The sequence below is a fragment of the Vulpes lagopus genome, chromosome 21 (assembly GCF_018345385.1).
Source record: "Vulpes lagopus strain Blue_001 chromosome 21, ASM1834538v1, whole genome shotgun sequence".
Taxonomy (NCBI): domain Eukaryota; kingdom Metazoa; phylum Chordata; class Mammalia; order Carnivora; family Canidae; genus Vulpes; species Vulpes lagopus.
In genome coordinates this window covers 35,801,073-35,821,786 of record NC_054844.1, presented here as the reverse complement: position 1 = coordinate 35,821,786, position 20,714 = coordinate 35,801,073, and the positions used below count along the sequence as shown (strand labels likewise).

Sequence of the window (20,714 nt, the reverse complement as noted above, 5' to 3'; positions counted from 1 at the left end):
CATTAAATTTTTGTAACTATTTTCTATCAAGACTATATGTGTATATATATATATTTTGTACTCAATATATCAATCTTTTCACTTGTGATTCTTTTCCTTTTTATGATTAGAAATCTGTTAGTTCTGAGTACATTTATTCAGTCATATGCCATTTTATTTTATTTTATTTTATTTTATTTTATTTTATTTTATTTTAAAGATTTATTTATTTATTTGAGAGAAAGAGAGCATGGGAGAAAGGGGAGGGGTAGAGAAAATACCTCAAACAGACTCCCCACTGCGTGTGGAGCCTGACAGACAATGCAGGGGCTTGATCCCAGGACCCTGAGATCATGCCTGAGCTGAAACCAAGAGTTGCCTGCTCAGCTACAACTTTCTGAGCCACCCAAGTGCCCCTATTCATATGCCATTTTAATCCATAAATTTCTCTCTCTCTCTCTCTCTTTTTTTTTTTTTTTTTGGTTTCATAGTGGTTATTATTGCTTTAATTGAGGTTTTTAGCCTGCTTTTGGTTGGGGAGTGGGAGATGGAAAAGAAATTAATGTCAAACCTGATTTTTTCCCAAAAACATATTTTTCCAAGCTCCTCTATAAACAACAAGATCTTTCTCCATGCTTTTGTGATGTTTAATTGTATCTGTGTGTTTGTGTGTGTTGAAAGCATGTGTGTAGGAGGTGTCAATATAGCATAGCGGTTTCCATGCACGTTCTGAAGTTACATTGGATATCTATGGATCTTCTACTTCCTACTGGGTGTCCTTAAACAAATTACTTAATCTCTCTATCTCCATAATTTCTTAGTGTGCAGTGTAAATAACAACCCCACCCTTAGAGAGATGCCAGGAGAATGGCATGAAGCAAGCATACAAAGCACCGAGAGAACACTGACATGTCTACTGAACAAATTCTCACTTGTTTATTCCCAATCTTTAATCTCCTGGAATGCACCACTTAGATTTGCTTGTGGGAACAACAGCTCCTTACAACTAACATCTGAAAATCAGCAACTCTGCTTTAATAGCTTTCAATTTGGGGTGGTTCATGTAAATCTATCACCTCCCCACCGTCACTATCTCTGCCTCACTAATCATTGGGGGAAAAAAAATTGCAGGCCTCTTCAGTATAGTATTTAACATCTGGCTCATCCCCCCTTTCTGGCTTTCTCCTCACCTCTAGACATGCTTACATTTCTGGCTTCAGTGTGTTAAGTGAATGGCCACTTCTTACCTTGAGATGTCGCCTTAGGGCAGAGTGAGCTTTGCACAAATCACAGGAGCCCACATCTTAAGTTGATTATCCTGAACATCTTTTCCAAATACGGTAAAAACTTCAGCACTATGTACTTGATATTTTGATCTGCCTTCTGATTCTCAGGCCAATACCAGGATGTTTTAATTTTAATTGCATAATTAGAAAATATAAATCAGGTCAAATATATCCTCCCCCTAATCCACACACACTCATCCTATTCATTAATGGATTCCCACTTGAAAAAGTTGATCAGGGATCCCTGGGTGGCGCAGTGGTTTAGTGCCTGCCTTTGGACCAGGGCGTGATCCTGGAGACCCAGGATCGAATCCCACGTCGGGCTCCCAGTGCATGGAGCCTGCTTCTCCCTCTGCCTGTGTCTCTGCCTCTCTCTCTCTCTCTCTGTATGATTATCATAAATAAATAAAAATTAAAAAAAAAGTTGATCATATTGCAATACACAAACGTATCAAACCAATGCATTGTCTACCTCAAATTTACAAAATGTTATATGTCAGCTATATCTCAATAAAAGCAACAACAAAAAATTCTCACTTGTTTATTCCTTTCTTGTGTTTAGACAGGCCATTTTATAAAAAAGTAGGAAAGTAATGTCAGACACATAGTTTTTAAACCATAGTTTTACCATAGTTCAAAAAACGTATTGGTTCTTAGACATTTGTATTTCAAACCCCAGTAATGTTTTTAGAGGGTTGGAGAAGATTCCTTCCTTTTCTCCTCCATCTCCTCCTCCTCCTCCTTCTTCCTTTTGCTAAGTAATTACTATCAATAACAACAAGATCTTACTTTATAACCTTCTTTGTTATTCTGCTGAGGAACAATGAAATTTTCACATGGACAGGAATGGGCCTGACATTTCTTTAATGCATTTTAATTGCCTACTCTGTGTCAAACACTGTTAGGTGCTTCCTACAACCCTGTGGGGAAAAAAATCCTGAGGCTCACAGGATTAAATAAGATGCTCCAGGTCATTTAGCTGGAAAGGGATTCCATCCCGGGATAAATCAAGCCCAAGTAAACATCAAACTCCAGTACTAGGAAATAATACTCTAACGTCAGAATAAACCATGGGGTATGAAAATGAGGAGAAGGAATCCTGACTATATAATAGGAATGGGGGAGGACTTCATTAAAAATGACATTTAAGCTGAGTCTTTGGATACAGATGAAATTGAATAGGTGGAAAGGGAAGAAGGCAAGAGTGAAATATGGTTAAAGTCACCAGGGAGGAACACATGGTGAGCTTGTGGATTTAGAAGTAGACTGAGGGTCAACTGGAGTTTAGGTACACTGAGCGATGGAAACAGGAAATAGGGAGGAGACCAGATGCTCTAAAGCTTTTTTTTTTTTTTTAAATTAATTTTTATTGGTGTTCAATTTACCAACATACAGAAAAACACCCAGTGCTCTGCTCTAAAGCTTTTAACACAATGCTGAGAAGCCTGCAGATTTTGTTTGTTTTTTTCTGTAAGTGATAAGACTAGGAGCAGGGGGCAATGAGGGTGAAGTGGGGATGATCTCCAGTCGGTTTCTTACAATGATCTAATCCAATCAGCATTTTAAGAAGCTATTGAGGCTGGGCGCTTTGTTTTGTTACTTACTTGTTTGTAACCTCAGAAATTTGTGCTTGACTTGAAGACCATTTTCTTTGGTCACCTAGAAGATCATTAGGACTGCTGGCAAATTCAGTGCCAACTAATGAGATTAATAATTATTTCCAATTATTCTGTGAACGATGTTCTAAAGTAATATGTAGTTATTTTTAAATCTACCTTACATCTGAAGGAGCGAGCTGTAAAACATTTCGTCGGTGATCTGGGACACTGGTCAAACTACACTTGGCCTCATGTTGCTATCACAGACGATTAAATGCCAGGTCTCGGGGGAGCTAAATCTATCATCTTACAGCCACCCTTAGGATTTCCTCAGTATAAGAAGAGCATCCAACCGATGGCCTTATGAGCCTTAAATGCCGGTGTCCTGAAAGAAGCTTTGAAAGCACAGAGCTTTCACAGCTCATAAATTGGCCATGACAGATCTGTCAGTAACCACCTTTTAAATGCCTCCCTGGGATTTCAGGTTTCCATTTTAGAAGGCCTGTTTTCATTTTATATCCAGTTAAATTATGGTGATGCCTCAGCCTTTTCCTTTAATAATGTTGTAAATCTATTTCAAAGATGAATGCCTGGGCTTTGTAGTGCATCCATCAGAGTTGTCATTCACTCTGGAGGACCAGCTCTCATCCCCGTAATGCCACTGCTTCCTAGGATGAGATTAGATGTAATGGGGAAAGTGTTGGGACATCTACCACTGCAATCATGTCACTGAGAGCCCTCTCAAAATCTTGACCCTCTTCGGGTATTTTGCACATTATATAGATTCCAGTTGTTTGATAATCCCATCTCCTGTGGACTTCAGGCTAAAATAATAAATGAGCAAGTTTGCCCTATGAGAGATTATGAGTAGTGTCCCACGAATGCTTAAACACAGACCTCCAGAGAAACAAATGAAAAAAAACCTCTATTAAATATCTTTACATTCTTTGTCATTAAGAAGAGATTAGAGCATAAAGAAAATATTTTCTCTCTCTTGCCTTTTTCCCAAAAAAACTTTTTTTTTTTTAATTTGGCATCCAATGAGTGTTCATTTATTTTACACTTACAGAAGAAATCACCTGCCCCTCAACACCATTCCCCCCCTCAAAAAAAACAGTCTCTTTTTACAAAATGCTTTTTTAGAGTTGATTTAATCAGTGATATTATAATAGCTCCATTTTCCACTAATGGCATAAAGTGCAGCTAGTCACTACCGCACAGACTTCTCTTTGTGGAAGAAAGTAACGATCTAAAGATACATATTATAGCAATAACATAAGTGAATTGTAATTTGAAAACCTAAATACCACTGCTGTGAGGAGACATGGGAGTTTTGCTAATGCTGATACTTTCCATTAAATGGGCTGAAGATTGTCTGACATACTCTTAATAGTGCCAAATTTATTAATGAGGCAGTATTGGCTACCCGAATGCTAGTCCCAAACTCCCATTCGTCCCCCTCTGCCTCTACTTCTTGAGATGATTAAAAGCAACCACTGTCTCTGAGTAAGTGTCAGTAAATGCTCTGTGCAGGGTGCAGCATATGCAAGGCCCAGAAATGTTTTTAGACCATCAAGCATCAGCTCACTGGAAGGTGCTGAATAAATTAAACCAAAAATATAAACCCTAGGTTGATGTGTTTGAACTTCTCAGCAAACATTCTTCATACATATTTAATTGCTCCATTGAGACTGTTACTGTTTGGAGAGGTTCCAGGCATTATTTCCATTCCATTAGTAAGCTTGCAGGGTGTCTACTCCTTAACCCAAAATGATTGATTCTATAAATGCCTTCCCACTTACTGACCTGAACGCTAATTGAGTTTGTGTATAGATTAAAAGAAAAAGTGTGTTTTCAGAAATTGTTCAAACTATATTGCTGTCACTTAAATTTCTTGTAGCAGGAGAAAATGGCACGTCTAAATGATAACACTAAACGTCTTATCTGAATTGGCTTTTTAAAACACAGTGTGCAGCAAACTAAGTTACAGAAGCTGGAAAAAAGCAGCAAAAATAGATTTTTCAATGCAACAGCCAGATTTTAAAAAAAAGAATAAACACTGTGGATATATTAATATCTTATTCTGGCAGCTTCCAGGTCTCCTTCATATGGTAAATGTATTTATCGTAAGAAAACATAAATTTCTTGCATTCTATTACAGAAAGCTAAAACTCAGAATATCTTATTATTTAATTCTACTCAAGGAGGAAGCTAAATATTTCTTAAGATCTTTTACAAACAGACTTAAAATGATGAAGTATACATTACCCTACTAGCAACACAAAACTACCTTCATACACAGGTCGTTAAGATAAAATACAACTAATTAATGCTAACAACGTCATTCAGCTTGAGAAAATATGTAATTCTCAGATTTTTTTTACTTCCTTGTTATTCTATTGACTGTGATCAAATTGAAATTCTTTTTTTTTTAAAGGATTTTATTTATTTGACAGAGAAAGAAAGAGAATGAGCAGTGGGGAGGAACAGAGAAGGAGAAGCAGGCTCTTCACTGAGCAGGGAGCCCAACTCAGGACTGGATCCCAGGACCCGGAGATCATGACCTGAGTCGAAGGCAGATGCTTAACCACCTGAGCTACCTAAGCGCCCCTCAAATTAAAATTCTTAAACTCTAGTCTAATATAGAATGAGTAAAATCAGTCTCTACAAAAGGACACATTAATGCTTGTTTAGACTCTGCACATACAGAGTTATATGAATGCTACGTACATTGTATTTGGTCACTACCCATCTAAGAATGTAAGCTAATTTTGGATTATAGATAGTCCTGTTTTCCTGATCCTACCATCTTTTTTTTCCTATCAATCATTCTAATGTCCACTACCAGTGTTATTTACTAAAACATCATTTGTCCTCTTACTACACTATACCATCCAGAGTTCTCAGCAGAATTTCCTGAGTTTCCCCCGAAACTATTTTCCTTAAATAATTAAAGAATAAATTGCTTGGATTCATTCACAATTAGCATTTAATCTACTTTTCTTAATCCTGAGAAGTATGTAAACTCAGATTATAATAATGCATTGAGTCCCCTCCAGAATTTCCCAGATATAGCTTTATGTTTAATGGAGCCTGGCCTTAAGTCCTATAAAATAATAACCTAGAATCTCACTTCTGTATACTCCTTATACTCTGTGAATATGTTAGTTTTAATTGGACCTAAACCTAATAATGCCATCATTGAAAAGATAAGGTACAAAAAGATACAAGATGGATTCAAAATCAAAGATTGACACAAGAATATTAAAGACTTTTAATCTCTGAAATTATGTACAGCTGGAACAAATAATCCTAAAATTTGTATGAAATGAGAAAGACCCCAAATATAAAAAAGGAATGTTGAAAAAGAAAACCAAAACTGGTGGCATCACAATCCCAGATTTCAAGCTCTATTACAAAGCTATAATCATTAAGACAGTGTGGTACTCGCACAAAAACAGACACACAGATCAATGGAACAAAACCCAGAACCCAGAAATGGACCCTCAAGTCTATGGTCAACTAATCTTCAACAAAGCAGGGAAGAATAGCCAATAGAAAAAGTCTCTTCAACAAATGGTGTTGGAAAAATTGGACAGCCACATGCAGAAGAATGAAACTGGACCATTTCCTCACACCATACACAAAAATAGACTCAACATGGATGACAGACCTAAATGTGAGACAGGAATCCATCAAAATGCTAGAGAAGAACACAGGCAGCAACCTCTGTGACCTCAGCTGCTGCAACTTCTTGCTAGACATGTCTCCAAAGGCAAGGGAGAGCCTAGGTGTCCTTCAAAAGATGAAAGGATAAAGAATGTGCAGCATACATATATAATAGAATAGTACTCAGTCATCAAAAAAAAAAAAAAATGACATCTTGCCATTTGCAACGATGTGAATGGAACCAGAAAGTATAATCCTAAGCAAAATAAGTCAATTAGAAAAAGACAATTATCATATGATCTCACCCATATGTGGAATTTAAGAAACAAAACAGAGGATCATAGGGGAAGAGACATAGAAATAAAACCAGATAAAATCAGAGAGGGAGACAAACCATAAGAGACTTTTATTTATTTTTTTTTTTTATTTTATTTTTTTTTTTTTGGTTTTATACATTTATTTTCAAAGGGAAAAACAGACAATTTAAATACAAGTCTAAACAGAATTACTCTGTCAAAGGCAGCAATAATGCCAAAACGTGTTCTCACTTCCAGACATTCGCCAGCATCTTCTGACTCTTCTCTCAGTGAAAAAAGGGGGTCTGATCTCTTACTCATATACATCCTTCTTATCTGCAATGTAATCTACAATTTCTTGTGGACACATTAACTTCTCCGCATCTGTGTCAGGAATTTCAAACCCAAATTCATCCTCCATGGCCATGATAATCTCCACTTGGTCCAAACTGTCTAAGCCCAGGTCTTTCATAAAGTGGGAATTTACCGAGAGCTTTTCTGGGTCAATCTTGTCATAGAGTTTCAAGACATAAAGAACCCGGTCCTTGATCCCCTCTAACGTCAGAGGGGGTGCATCGCTATACTGACGGCACAGCTGTGTACCTGGAACCTGCGCGAGCACCGGGGCTGCCTGCCGAGCCCCAGGCCTCGTCCGGGCTCCCGCGGGGCACAGCGTGGTGCCGAGGGGCCGGGCCGCGGCCAGCGTGGGAACCCGGGGCAGCGGCGCCAAGGCCGCGGGCAGTCGGCGGACACAAGCCGAAAGGACACGAGACGCCATGCCTGCGCCAACCCAGGATGCACTGCCCAACCCAGGATGCACTGCAAGACTTTTAATCATAGGAAATAAATTTGGGGTCGCTGGAGGAGATGGGGCGGATGAGGTAACTGGGTGATAGACATTAAGAGGGGGCACATGATGTAATGAGCACTGGGTGTTATATAAAACTGATGAATCACTGAGCTCTACCTCTGAAACTAATAATACCTTATATGTTAATTGAATTTAAATTTAAAAATAAAAATTAAAAATTAAAAAAATAGAATCATTTGGAAAAACATGATTAGACAAGACTTGAGAAAAATAGTAAAGAAATTTTAAAAAGGCAGGAGATCTCTGTACTTTATGTGGAGCAAGACATCAAGGAAGAAATAGAACTGCTGATAAGAAGAAAATTTGAATTCAACAAAAATGTCAACAGAATTTTTCAAGTAACATAAATTCACTCTAAAAGGAGGGCACTTGTGATGAGCACTGTTATATGTAAGTGATGAATTACTAAATTCTACACCTGAAACCAATTTTACCATATATATTAACTAGCTAGAATTTAAACAAAAACTTGAAAATAAATAATAAATAAAAAGTGCAAATACAGAGAAATGAGCACAAGACAATTTAGTCTCTCCCCCCACCAGAAAATAAATAAATAAATAAATAAATAAATAAATAAATAAATAAATAAATAAATAAATTTCAAATAGATAAAAGAATAGCAAAAAAAAAAAATCTGAAAATGAAAAAAAAATGGACCAGTCTTCCAGATATTAAAATAGATTACAAAATTTGACTAATTAAAACAATTTAGTACTGGCAGAGGATGAAAAATATGCATCTTTTTAGAAGATTAAAAAGTCCAGGGAGTAGTATATAATGATTGTGGCATTTCAAGTTTGTGGGAGAAAAGCTGGCTCATTCAGAAAATAATGATAAGACGACTAGATTGAAAGCTTAAAAGAAAAAAAGTAGTAGATTCTTACCTCACACTCTAGAGCAAAAGAAATTCAAGGCAAATCAAAGGCTTAAACACAAAGAAATGAATTCATAAAACTACCAATGAAAGACAAAAAAAAAATACTAAACAAACCTGTTTGTTTGTTTGTTTGTTTGTTTTTCATAATCTCGGGAGAGAGTTTCTAATTATAACACAAATTCTGGAAGTCACAAACAAAAAGACTGGAAGTTCAACTACATAAAAATAAAATATTCTGCATGGCAAAAAAAGAAAATAATAGGCCACCAATGCCAAATAAAAAGATTATCAATCTTACTCAAAATAAGAGAAATACAAATCAAGACTACAAAGGATTGCCACTTTTTTAGTCTATCAAAGGCAAGGATTAAAAATGTTGAAAATGTACTTTGTTGCTAAACGTCTCTGATAAAACATAAATTATGAAATAATCCTATGCATTACTTGTGATAGTGTAATTTACTACAACTTCTAAGAAGAGCAATTTATTAACACCTATCAACATTAAAAATGGATAATAATTACATTTATAGCAACACACATTCAGCTTCATACAGATGTGAAACAATGTAAAAAAAGTTCACTGTAAACAGTTGAAAACATATATCAATAAGAGAATGGCTGCATAGATTACAGTTCCCCTGTGCAATGAGGAAAGAGCTCCAAAATACATTATTAAATAAAAAGAACTGTGCAGGGATCCCTGGGTGGCGCAGCGGTTTAGTGCCTGCCTTTGGCCCAGGGCCTGATCCTGGAGACCCGAGATCGAATCCCACATCGGGCTCCCGGTGCATGGAGCCTGCTTCTCCCTCTGCCTGTGTCTCTGCCTCTCTCTCTCTCTCTCTCTCTCTCTCTCTGTGTGTGTGTGTGTGACTATCATAAATAAAAATAAAAAATAAAAAAATAAAAAAAATTGAAAAGAACTGTGCAGAATAGTATCTATAATATGGTTCCACAGACATTTGTATTCAAGAAATAAGAAGCAATAAAATATATACATGAATATACAAATGCACACACATGTCTCATTTCTGAAATGATACAAAACACAGCACTGGTTTCTAGGGAGAAGAAGTGAGTGGGAGATGAGGGTAGGAGAGGCTAGCAGGCCATCATTTGTTGCAGTCTTTCCCCGCTTCTTCCACAGATATACAAACACCTGGCACCCAAAGCAAGAGTAGTCATACAACTAGATGTGGGCCACTAAGATGTAAAGATAAGTGACATGTGCAACTTTTGGGAAGCGCCCTCAAAAGAAGAGAGACAGATGCTCTTAATTACTCCTTCCTCCCTTCCCATAAGGTGGAATGTGAAGATTCAAACTGAATTTCCAACATCCATCTTGGCCTATGAGTTAGAATGCCAAAGACAGCAGTGCAGCAAATTATCTAAGGAAGGTGGACTTCTGCAAATCATACAGTCACGATATGGCCCGCAACTGCCCACATCTCGAGTCCCTTCAAGCTTCTACTATTCTTAGGTTTCTATCACTCTCCGTGAAACATGATCCTAACTAGTACAGAGGAAGATTCATTTTTGCTGTTTTATCAAATGGAAAGCAGAAATTATCAGTGTCTACTTGGCTTATGTCTTTTGTGACTCGATAGTGATCTTTAAAATTTTGACAAAGACCTATGAAGCACTATCTCAGACACTTGTAGAGTCAAAATGTAAAATAGCAACTATCTCTTTTACATTAGTCTTCAATTCCAAGTGTGTATACATGCACACTCGTGTGTATGTGTCCCTGGGTATGATTATATCCTAAGATGCTAAGCATCTGGCAGATAAGCTATCCTAATATTATTAACTTGCTTTGATAAACTTATGGAGGGGAAAAACCAAAACAAAATTAAAAGTGTGAAGAGTATCAAATGTTCCAATTTCCCAAGTTGCATTTTATACCTTTGAAAACAGTATGCTGATAAATTTAATGCCACCCACTGGAAAACTTTTATAATAGATTACTGAACAGATAAGGATTATTAGGATAAGCATTGAAATCAACAAGAGCCAAAAGAAGAATAAGGCATACAAATTAAAATTCCTGTTCTGATGATGGGTTTAATCTTGATAAATGAGAGTAACGCTGTTTCAGGAAGCATCTTAATTGCAGTGTATTGGATAAAGTCTGATAGGACAATCCTTATGCTAGAGGTAGAGTTGTAGCTTGTTGAATTACCATTTCCCAAAAGTAATAAATAGCAAGAACCATGATGCCTGCCTGGGGGAGTGGAAGAGAGTATCGGGTCAAGTTGCCATGTCTTTGTTCAACTTTGTTCTAGTCATCATTTTTATTGACTAAAAAATAATAATAAATTAAGAAAATTTGCTTATAAAATTTGTGACTAATAAAAGTTGAGAAATATAACAATGAAAATGACAAAAATTATAACTCAAGAAGATCATGGCAAGCTGGAAAAGCTGGAAATAATAGCCGAAAACTAGAAATTAAATAAGGAAATACATTTAACAGGGGCAAATTTAAAATTCTACACTAGGATTTAAAAATGGAGAGGCCTTTAGTAATGTAGATATTAAGCTCAATTTTGACTATCAAAATAATCTAAAGTAACTTCAGACAGGATTAAAAGAAATACAGTAACTAGGATAAAAGAACGATTTAGAAATAGGATTGCATGTGGTGTATAATGATCAGTTGAGTGCACCTGTCTTAAAAGATAGTCTAATCAAATTGAAACCAGCTGAATATGTCAGTAGGCTCCAGGATCGAACTTCAGAGATGAGTAGGAAATCATACTTCTGTCTTTAGCTATTACAAGACTGACTATTGAGAACAGAGTTGAAATCAGGTTGAGTTTTTATAGCTATATACGTAATAAAAGCCTACATCTAGGAAAAATGGAACCCACTGCTTGCCTGCTTCCTCCTCTCCTTCCTTCCTGTCCTCTCTTCTATAAATGCTTACTGAGTGTTACTATTATATACAACTATATTGTCAATTTGAGATACAAAAATCTATTTAAAAGTCCCTCTCCTTATGTACTTACATTCTTTGCAGATATACTCTCTACCCTCTTGCCTGTACTCCACTTCTTTCAACTTTTCTTATAAATGCTATGTACAAAACATGCACATTTCCTCTTATCTGTAATTTCTTCACTTTTATTTTTTAAAGCAATGTGAAAGTTAAGCATGTTTCACTGGTGAAGTAAAACTCATGGCCATATATAAAGAATTACCTTCATAGCTGCTTTTTTCCTCACTAGCCTATAGATAAGTGTCAGTGCCCTATTCACAGTACAGCATTCTGCATACATCAGTGCTCAATAAATAGCTGTAGACATTACTGTTTTGTTTCGTATAGTTTCAATGTACACAGAAATAATATTTCTGTATGTGTTTATTTAAAATGTATGAACTTATTTTCAACCTGTATTGCTTCAACTGTTCCCTGAGGTTATAGAACGTTCATTCATTTATTCAACCAATATCTATTCAATGTCTATTGAATGCCATGAATTGTACTGAAAGATGATGATTAAATGATAGAAAATAGTTATAGTTCTTATCTTCAAGGAGCTTTTCAACATATATATATATATATATATATATACACACACACACACAAGTACAAATTACAATGTAGAATATGTGCTATAAGAAAGGAAGAAAATATTCCATGAAAGTAATGAAAGCCATTTATTTATTTTATTTTTAATGATTTTACTTATTTATTCATGAAAGACAGAGAAGAGGCAAGACATAAGCAGAGGGAGAAGTAGGCTCTCTGAGAGGAACCCGATGTGGGACTGGATTCCAGGATCCAGGACCTGAGCAGAAGGCAGATGCTCAACTGCTGAGCCACCCAGGTGCCCCAAGGAAAGCCATTTAAACAACATTTGAAGTACGAGGAAGGCATTACTAGAAAAATGTCTACACCAAGTCCTAAGGAGTAAGAAAAAGAACGTAGATGAAGAGTGACTGTTCTAGGCAGATGTAATTTTAGGTTTTGGCTCTAGGTAATAGGGAACTAGGAAATTTAGATCAAACCTTGGCTCAAAAATGAGAAAGGCTGGGTAACACATAAAAACAATATTCTTTAAAAGTATCAAAGTACTAACAAAGTAATGAGGAATTACCGGCATAAAATATAAAAGAAAGATATTCCAGAGAGGTAAGCCTTCTAATCGAAGCTGGTTTTGCTTAGAAGAGGTCTGCCAATCAATTCTGACTTGAAAACCTTGAGCAGTTCCTGATTCAGAATAAAAGCCTAATCACCCACAGTTGGGGGGGTCGGGGTTGGGGGGGGGTGGACTCTGATAGATCAGCCCTGGCATTAAATTGGGCACATGAAAGGCTATACCATTAAGACAGGGTAAACTGTCAATAAAATAACCTTTGCATGAACTCTCATCCCAGCTTTATTGCTTCATTCTGGGTAGTTCATAATACATCAAACTTTGAAGTATATTGAGAAAGAACTGAACCACATAGCAGAAGAAACAAACAAAACCACTCTGAAGAATGAAACCATCATCTTAAGCTTCAAATTCTTCCTATAAAGAGTTTTTCAGATACAAAATGCCTATTATAGAGCCAATGATGCCCAGGGTGTGCAAGGAAACAAAATATTAAGAGTGAGAATCAGTAGAAACAACATAAACATTCACTCAAAATGTTAAAATATTAGAATTATCAGACATAGACCATTAAGCAATTATGTTTATTATGTTCTGAGAAATAAAAGTAAGAAAATAAACATGAAGCTTTAAAATTTCAAAAGGGGTATGCCTGGGTGGCTCAGCAGTTTGGCGCCTGCCTTCGGCCCAGAATGTGATCCCAGAGACCTGGGATTGAGTCCCACATCGGGCTCGCTGCATGGAGCCTGCTTCTACCTCTGTCTGTACCCCTGCCTCTCTCTCTCTCTCTCTCTCTGTCTCTCATGAATAAATAAAATCTTTAAAAAAATAGTCTTAAAATAAATAAATAAATAAATAAAATTTCAAAAGGGAACGAAAAAAATTTAAATGGTGGTTTGGCACATTTGGGAAAGAAAATTGAATAGATATTCTACAAATAAAAATGATTGAAACTAAAAACAGGATTAACAGATTAAAGAGAGAGCTAAGTGAAGTCAGAGAGACAAATACTACATGATTTCAATCATATGTGGAATTTAAGAAATAAAACAAAAGGCAAAGGAAAAAAAAAACAGTGACAGAGACAAACCAAGAAAGAGACTCTTAACTATAGGATACAAGCTGTTAGCTACCAGAGGGTATTTGGGAGGGGATGGATGAAACAGGTGATGGGAATTAGAGAGAACACTTATGATGAACCTTGAGTAATGTATAGAACTACTGAATAGTGTTGTACACCTGAAACTGATATAACACTGTATGTTAACTATACTGGAATTAAAATTTTTTAAACTTGATTTTAAAAAAAAAAGAGAGAGAACTATTAACTAGAAATAGGCCAGAAGAACCTATTAAGAATTTACCATAATAAAATCAGTAATTGATAAAAAACAAACATAAAGCAATTTGGGAAGAGTAAAGATGTTAATATTAGATTTTGATAAGGATGTATTTCTTAAAATCCTTACAGTAACAGTAACTGTAATTAAAGCCAAGTTTATAACTTTCATACTTGCAGGAGAAAATAAGTAAAATGGTGGAAAAATATTGATGCAACCAAAAAAGACAAAACTGGTAAAAAATTAAAGCACAAATGTAGGTGGTCAATTTAAACCATTTATATATCAATTTTATCAGCATTTACATAAAATGTTCATGGGCTAATTGCTCTAGTCAAAAAGAAAAGATTTTTAGGTTGTATGTATAAAAATTTATGTGCACTTACAAAGACTTCTAAAACATAAAGATTCTAAATTGCTGAAAGAAAACAAATGGGAAAAAATATACCCATTACAACAAAAGAAAGCAGTTATTTCTATATTATTATCTAACAAAGCAGACTTGAAAGTCAAAAAGCATTTCCAGAAATAGAAAATTTCTATATAATTCTACATATATATATGGTATAAACATATATATAACATACACACATAAATAATACATGTATATAGCAATTTAAAAACTGTATATACCATTAAGATTTCCTCAAAATATTTAAATGAATGATTAGCACAGTACAAGGAAATACACTGTTTAATTATTGCTTTCTTAAACGTAACCACATATGGGCTCTTAGTAACTGAAATAAGGAGACAAAAATATCAGTAATAGCATAGAAGAATTGAACAATGAATAAGCTTAACCCAAAGAACCTAGATTTGCAAAACACCAAATTACACATTTTGAAACACATCAGAAGATTTTCTTTTTTTTTTTTAATTTAATTTTATTTTTTTTAATTTTTATTTATTTATGATAGTCATACAGAGAGAGAGAGAGAGAGAGGCAGAGACACAGGCAGAGGGAGAAGCAGGCTCCATGCACAGGGAGCCTGACGTGGGATTCGATCCGGGGTCTCCAGGATCGTGCCCTGGGCCAAAGGCAGGCGCCAAACCGCTGCGCCACCCAGGGATCCCATCAGAAGATTTTCAAAATGTGACCACATATAAAGTAGTAAGCTATGTCTTGACAAATTTCAAAATGTTGAAATTACACAGGGTATATACCAGTATAACTGACCAAAACTCAATTCTGCTAGAAATCAATAACAAATAAATAACTAAAAAAATACTCATATATACTAAAGCAATACTTAGAACCCTTAAGTCACACGTTAGAAGTTTATGTGTAATGAACTAAGTGCTAATTTTAAGGTGTTAGAAAAAGAAACTGCAAAATGTAGTAAATAAGGAAAAAAACAAGAACAGAACTTTATGAAAGAAATTACAATTGAGAGGGTCAACATAGTTCTTTGAAAAGACCGAATAAAATTGAAAAACTATAAAGAATGATAAAGAAAAAAGAGGCACACATAACTAATCTCAGCAATGAAAAATGAACCATGGCTACAAACCCTGCAGACCTTAAAGATACCAAGAGAAGATCGAGAACAAGTTTATGGCAATAAATCTGAAAACAGATAACACTGGATAAATGCTGAAAAAGCTATAATTTACCAAAACAACTTAAGATAAAAATTTAAATGTGACTATAAATCATCCTATTACAATTAAAGAAAATGAATCATTTATTCAAAAAAAATATTCTCACAGAAAAATCTCTAGATTCAAATATCTTTATTGAGTTCTGCCAAATACTCAATAAATAAATAATTCCAGTTTTATATAAATGCTTCCTGAAAATAGGAAAGGAATATACAATTCCCAGTGTATTCTATGAGGCCATCACAATCTGAATATATACTATACACAAGGGCAGTATAAGGAAAGAAAAATACGGACTAATGCTGCACATTAACCTAGATCCCTTCAGAAATCTTTAGAAATCTAAAAAAATATTAACAAATGAATCCAGCATCACAGGAAAAATAAATGCATAACTAAGTTGTTGATACCAGATTATGCAGGTTATTTTAATATTGGCAAATTATTCAACATACGAGAATGTTCATCAAAGTACCGTTAATAATGACAAAAACTTGGAAACACCCCAAATGCTCTTCAAAGTGAGAATAAACAAGTAAGTTGTGTTACATTCACACAACAGAATTCTAGCCAGTAGTCAAAACAAATGAATTATAAGTACATGCAGTAACATGGGTAAATTTCAGCAATATAATATTATGTGAAAAGGTAGGTGACACCATGATATCCTTTTCATAAACATAAATAAAGAAGAAAAATATAATAAAATGTGTTTTAAAAGAAAATGAAAGAGGTCAGAATTGCTTTTGCTAGGGTAGGCAGGAATGAGATGGAAGCTGGCCATGTGAGTAAATGTCAACTATTATGAGTGATAAAGCGACTGCTTTGCATGATAGTGCTACACATACTTAATATAGTATTAAAAATAGTTAACTAAATAATTAAGTGATGAATACTGTGGGCATGCATGAACTAGAAACAAGAGAGTGTCCTGAATCAAGAATTATAATTAATCTAATTCTGTGTACCTGAGTTCAAAAATATTTAAAAAAAAAGAAAGAGGGCAGCCCAGGTGGCTCAGCGGGTTAGTGCCACCTTCCGCCCAGGGCCTGTTCCTGGAGACACAGGATCGAGTCCCACATTGGGCTCCCTGCATGGAGCCTGCTTCTCCCTCTACCCCTCCCACTGCTCATGCATGCTCTTTTGTTCTAAAATAAATAAATAAATAAATAAATAAATAAATAAATAAATAAATAAATCTTTAAAAAAAAGATAAAGATCAATCAATATCATCGTTGCATTAACTGAAATATATGATCATATGGTTATCTCCACAGAGGCAGTGAATATCATTTTATAAAATTCAACTCTAAGCAAACTAAGGATGGAAAGAAAATTAAGCTAATAAAGGCAGACTACAAATAAACCCACTGCAAATATCATACTTTAAATAAAGATATTATAAAATCAGAAACACCTTCTATTCATGTCGATGGTTTCAGCCATAACAGTAAGACTTTAAAAAAAAAAAAAAAGGACATAAAAGGCATAAAAACTGAAAAAAGAGAAAACTGCAATTATTTACAGGAAATATGATTAGTAATAAAATTCAAATAAATTTCATATAAATCAGAAGAATTAGTAAGTGATGATAATTTGAATTGGGGGAATGGCAGAGAAGATAGCAAATAACAGACAGATTCCACAATTATGAAAAGGAAGAATTTTCAGGACTTGGAGGAAAGAGCAGAATCGAGGGGAAAATAATGAGTTCCTTTTGGGAGGTTCTGGGATAGTCAAGATGAGGTATCCAGTAAACAACACAGGCTTATCATCTATTTGGCACATATATTGAGCATCCGCTGTTCTGGGCACTGAGAATACACATGGGTGAAACAACAGGGACCCTGTTGTTATGAAACTTCCAGAAATTGGAAACTCAGGTAAAAGTCACAATGGAGACAAAGATTTCAGAGCTATCCCTTGCTTTACACATCATATTCTAAGGATATGAAAATTATTAGCGAATAAAAGTAACCCTTTCTGTAAAGTCACACAGCATGTGATTCAGTCAATTGCATAAACAGGCTGAAAAAGTAGATACTATGGTAGGTAGGACAAGGTGGCAAAATTAACTTTTGAACCAAGCTAACCTGATCATGATTTAAGAGAAGGGAATGGGTGTCCGCTCCTCCACCCACCAGCTTCATGATACTGAGCAAGTCATGTACCGCTCTCAGCCTGTTTCCTCACGCACAAAACTGGGTAACGATACTATTTCACAGAGCCGAAGAGGCTGGTTAAATGAGGAAGTATAAAAATACCTTGCTCAGGTCATAAAAGGGGCTCTGAAACTGAATCTGAAATGCAGATAATAGAATGTTTTTGGGTAATGTAGGGGAATGCACAGCATTAGCAAATAAATACATCAGGAATGTGGCTGCAGAGTTAAGTAGCTTCCAAAATCGAACAAAGGATTTCTTAAATGTAAAATTAGTTTGGTTTATGTTATTTTAATAAGTAAATATTTCCACTGATTTGTGTGTTGAACGTAGTTCTATATTAAGCGTGTTGGAATAGAGAGTAACATTTTTCCCCAAAGTCTACACATGGAATCTACAACAAATTTTCTTCCAATGTAGTTAAAGCTAACACTTGTTAAGTGTTAACAGCTTTAATTATGGTTCCCAAAGGGTATCTTAAACAGTGGAATCGCTGGAAATGTGAACATATCTACTGTCTCCACTGGCTTTACAAAGCAAAGAGGGGAATTTGAGGGAAAAGCTCCCAGGGATTAGAGGCAGTCGAGAGGTGGTTTTTAGAAAAATGAAAAAGGGAGGTTTGGAAGTGACTTGCTCCAGAAGACCTTTGCCTTATGAGTGAGCTATGCTCTCTGTTCTTTCCTCTAGCTTAGTGTATCCATCGGGGCAAGAACACGTCCCTCTCTGGCAACCATGTACTAGGAACTGTGATCATCCCTCAACCAATGGGAGGTCATGGTGGCATGACTCTACTCCCTCATAAATACAGTCGAGTTTTTGGTTTGGTTTGGTTTGGTATTGATTTGTCTAAGGGGAAACAATCTTAAATAAGTGAGGATGTTTCATGAATATCTTTAATATGTTGTTTAGTAGGCATCTCAACTTAACATTTAATATTTCATTGCTCAAACTAGAATCTTTGGAAGTCACACCTCTTTTCCCCCTTTCTTTCTCTGATAATCAGCCTATTTGACATAATAATTTGGGTGTTTAATAAATGCCTGTCCAAAGGGGAAACCCTGATGCTCATTGCCATTATCTGCTCCTCTGCCAATTATCCATTTCTAAATGACATCATCATCTGTCCAGATGCTCAAGGCCCCAAGTTATAAATCACCTTTGAATTATCTCTCTTACTCCTCCCTGGTTCCCCTTCAAGACATATTCTGAAGGGTATTCAATGTACACCTCTCCATCTCTAGGACTACCATTTTGGCCCAAGCCAACATTGTCTTGGCTTAGCCAGATCATTGTTTTTCACATTGCTTTTCTGCAATCTCTTGTACATATTCACTAGAGTAATTATTTTTAAAAATGGACTACAGGCAGGACAGCCCGGTGGCTCAGTGGTTTAGTGCCACCTTCAGCCCAGGGCGTGATCCTGAAGACCCGGGATTGAGTCCCACATCGGGCTCCCTGCATGTAGCCTGCCTGTGTCTCTGCCTCTCTCTCTCTGTGTGTCTCTCATGAATAAATAAATAAAATCTTTTTAAAAAATGGACTACAAGGGTGCCTTGGTGGCTCAGTCGATTAAGTGTCTGCCTTAGGCTCAGGTCATGATCCTGGAAACCCAGGATTGAGCCCTACATTGGACTCCCTGCTCAGCAGGGAGTCTGCTTCTCCTCTGACCTCCCCCCCCCACTCATGCTGTCTCTCTCTCTCTCACTCTCTCTTTCAAATAATAAATAAAATATTAAAAATATAAAACAGTTTCCTACTACAGTCCTTCCAATGATCCACAAGCCTCCACACCACATCTGACCCCTTAATGCCTCTTGGATCTACTTAATCTCAAATAACCCTCCAATTTTTTCTCTTCCTGAAAGCTACACTGGCCTTATTTCTATTCTTGGAACATGTCAAGCTTGTTCCCACCTCAGGGTTTTTGCATTAACCATTTCCCCTGCAGGCAATGCTTTCTCCTAGAGCTTCATATGACTGGTTCCTTGTCATTCAGCTCTTGAATTAAGTATGCATGGGAATTTCCCTGGCCACACAATTTAAACTGTCCTCTTTGGGTCATCGCGGTGCTTTATGTTCTTTACAGTAAAAATAATCATGGGCTTTTTATTTGTTTTCTTTGTTTTCATCTGTAGAACCTCATCAGAATGTAACTGCAGGTCCTGATGGGAGGCACTTCACCTACTTTTCCTCATATATGTCTAGTTTCCAAAGCAGTGACTAGCACATAACAGGCAATAAATAGCCATTTGTCCAATTAGTCAATAACCCCATCATGTCCAAAACATCAGCAAATTCTGAGTTTTCCTCCTAATATATATGTAGAATCAATCTACATCTTTTCATTTCATCTGTTTTCTCCATAGTCCAAGCCACAAACCTCTCTCTCAAGGGAGCCTCCAATGTCCTCCTAATTGGTCTCCATGCTTCCTTCAGCAGCCAGAGCAATCTTTAAAAAATGTAAATGAAATCATATCATGTATCTGCTTAAAACTGTTCGTGGCTTTCCACTTCCATGAAAACAGCATGCCAACAGCTAAGTTGCTCCAGCTTCCGACACTGCCATATCACCTCCTCCCTCATACCAACTTCTGGGTTTTATATCTCTACCTAGTCCTACTTGTCAATCGGGTTCTTCAGCTTAAAAATAGTCAGTATTGTGGGAAGACATAGCATAAGAAGTACACAAACATGTACTGGACACCTGCTGTCTGCCAGGAGCTGCTGGGCCTTGGGAATGAAAACCTGAACAGGCTTACTCGCCTTTGAGAAAATCAACATGTAAGTAAACAAACTACATTATGGTGCACTGAAAGCTACAGCAGGAGAGCCGAGTGACGTGAGATCAAATGATGCTGTAACTACTGGCAGAGCTCTGGAAGGTTTCACAGAAGAGGAGATAGGGCTGGAAAAGATCCTCTATAG

At 36.1% G+C, this 20,714-nt stretch overlaps 2 protein-coding genes across 3 annotated transcripts in view; both read right to left on the bottom strand.

The window, feature by feature from the left end:
* Positions 1-20,714, bottom strand: part of TMEM117 (transmembrane protein 117) — a 467,289-nt gene that overhangs the window by 121,357 nt on the left and 325,218 nt on the right. The window lies entirely within an intron of this gene.
* Positions 6,964-7,627, bottom strand: LOC121480128 (acyl carrier protein, mitochondrial). Its single transcript, XM_041736433.1, has one exon. The coding sequence runs from the start codon at positions 7,604-7,606 to the stop codon at positions 7,142-7,144; it is 465 nt and encodes a 154-aa protein (XP_041592367.1). The 5' UTR covers positions 7,607-7,627; the 3' UTR covers positions 6,964-7,141.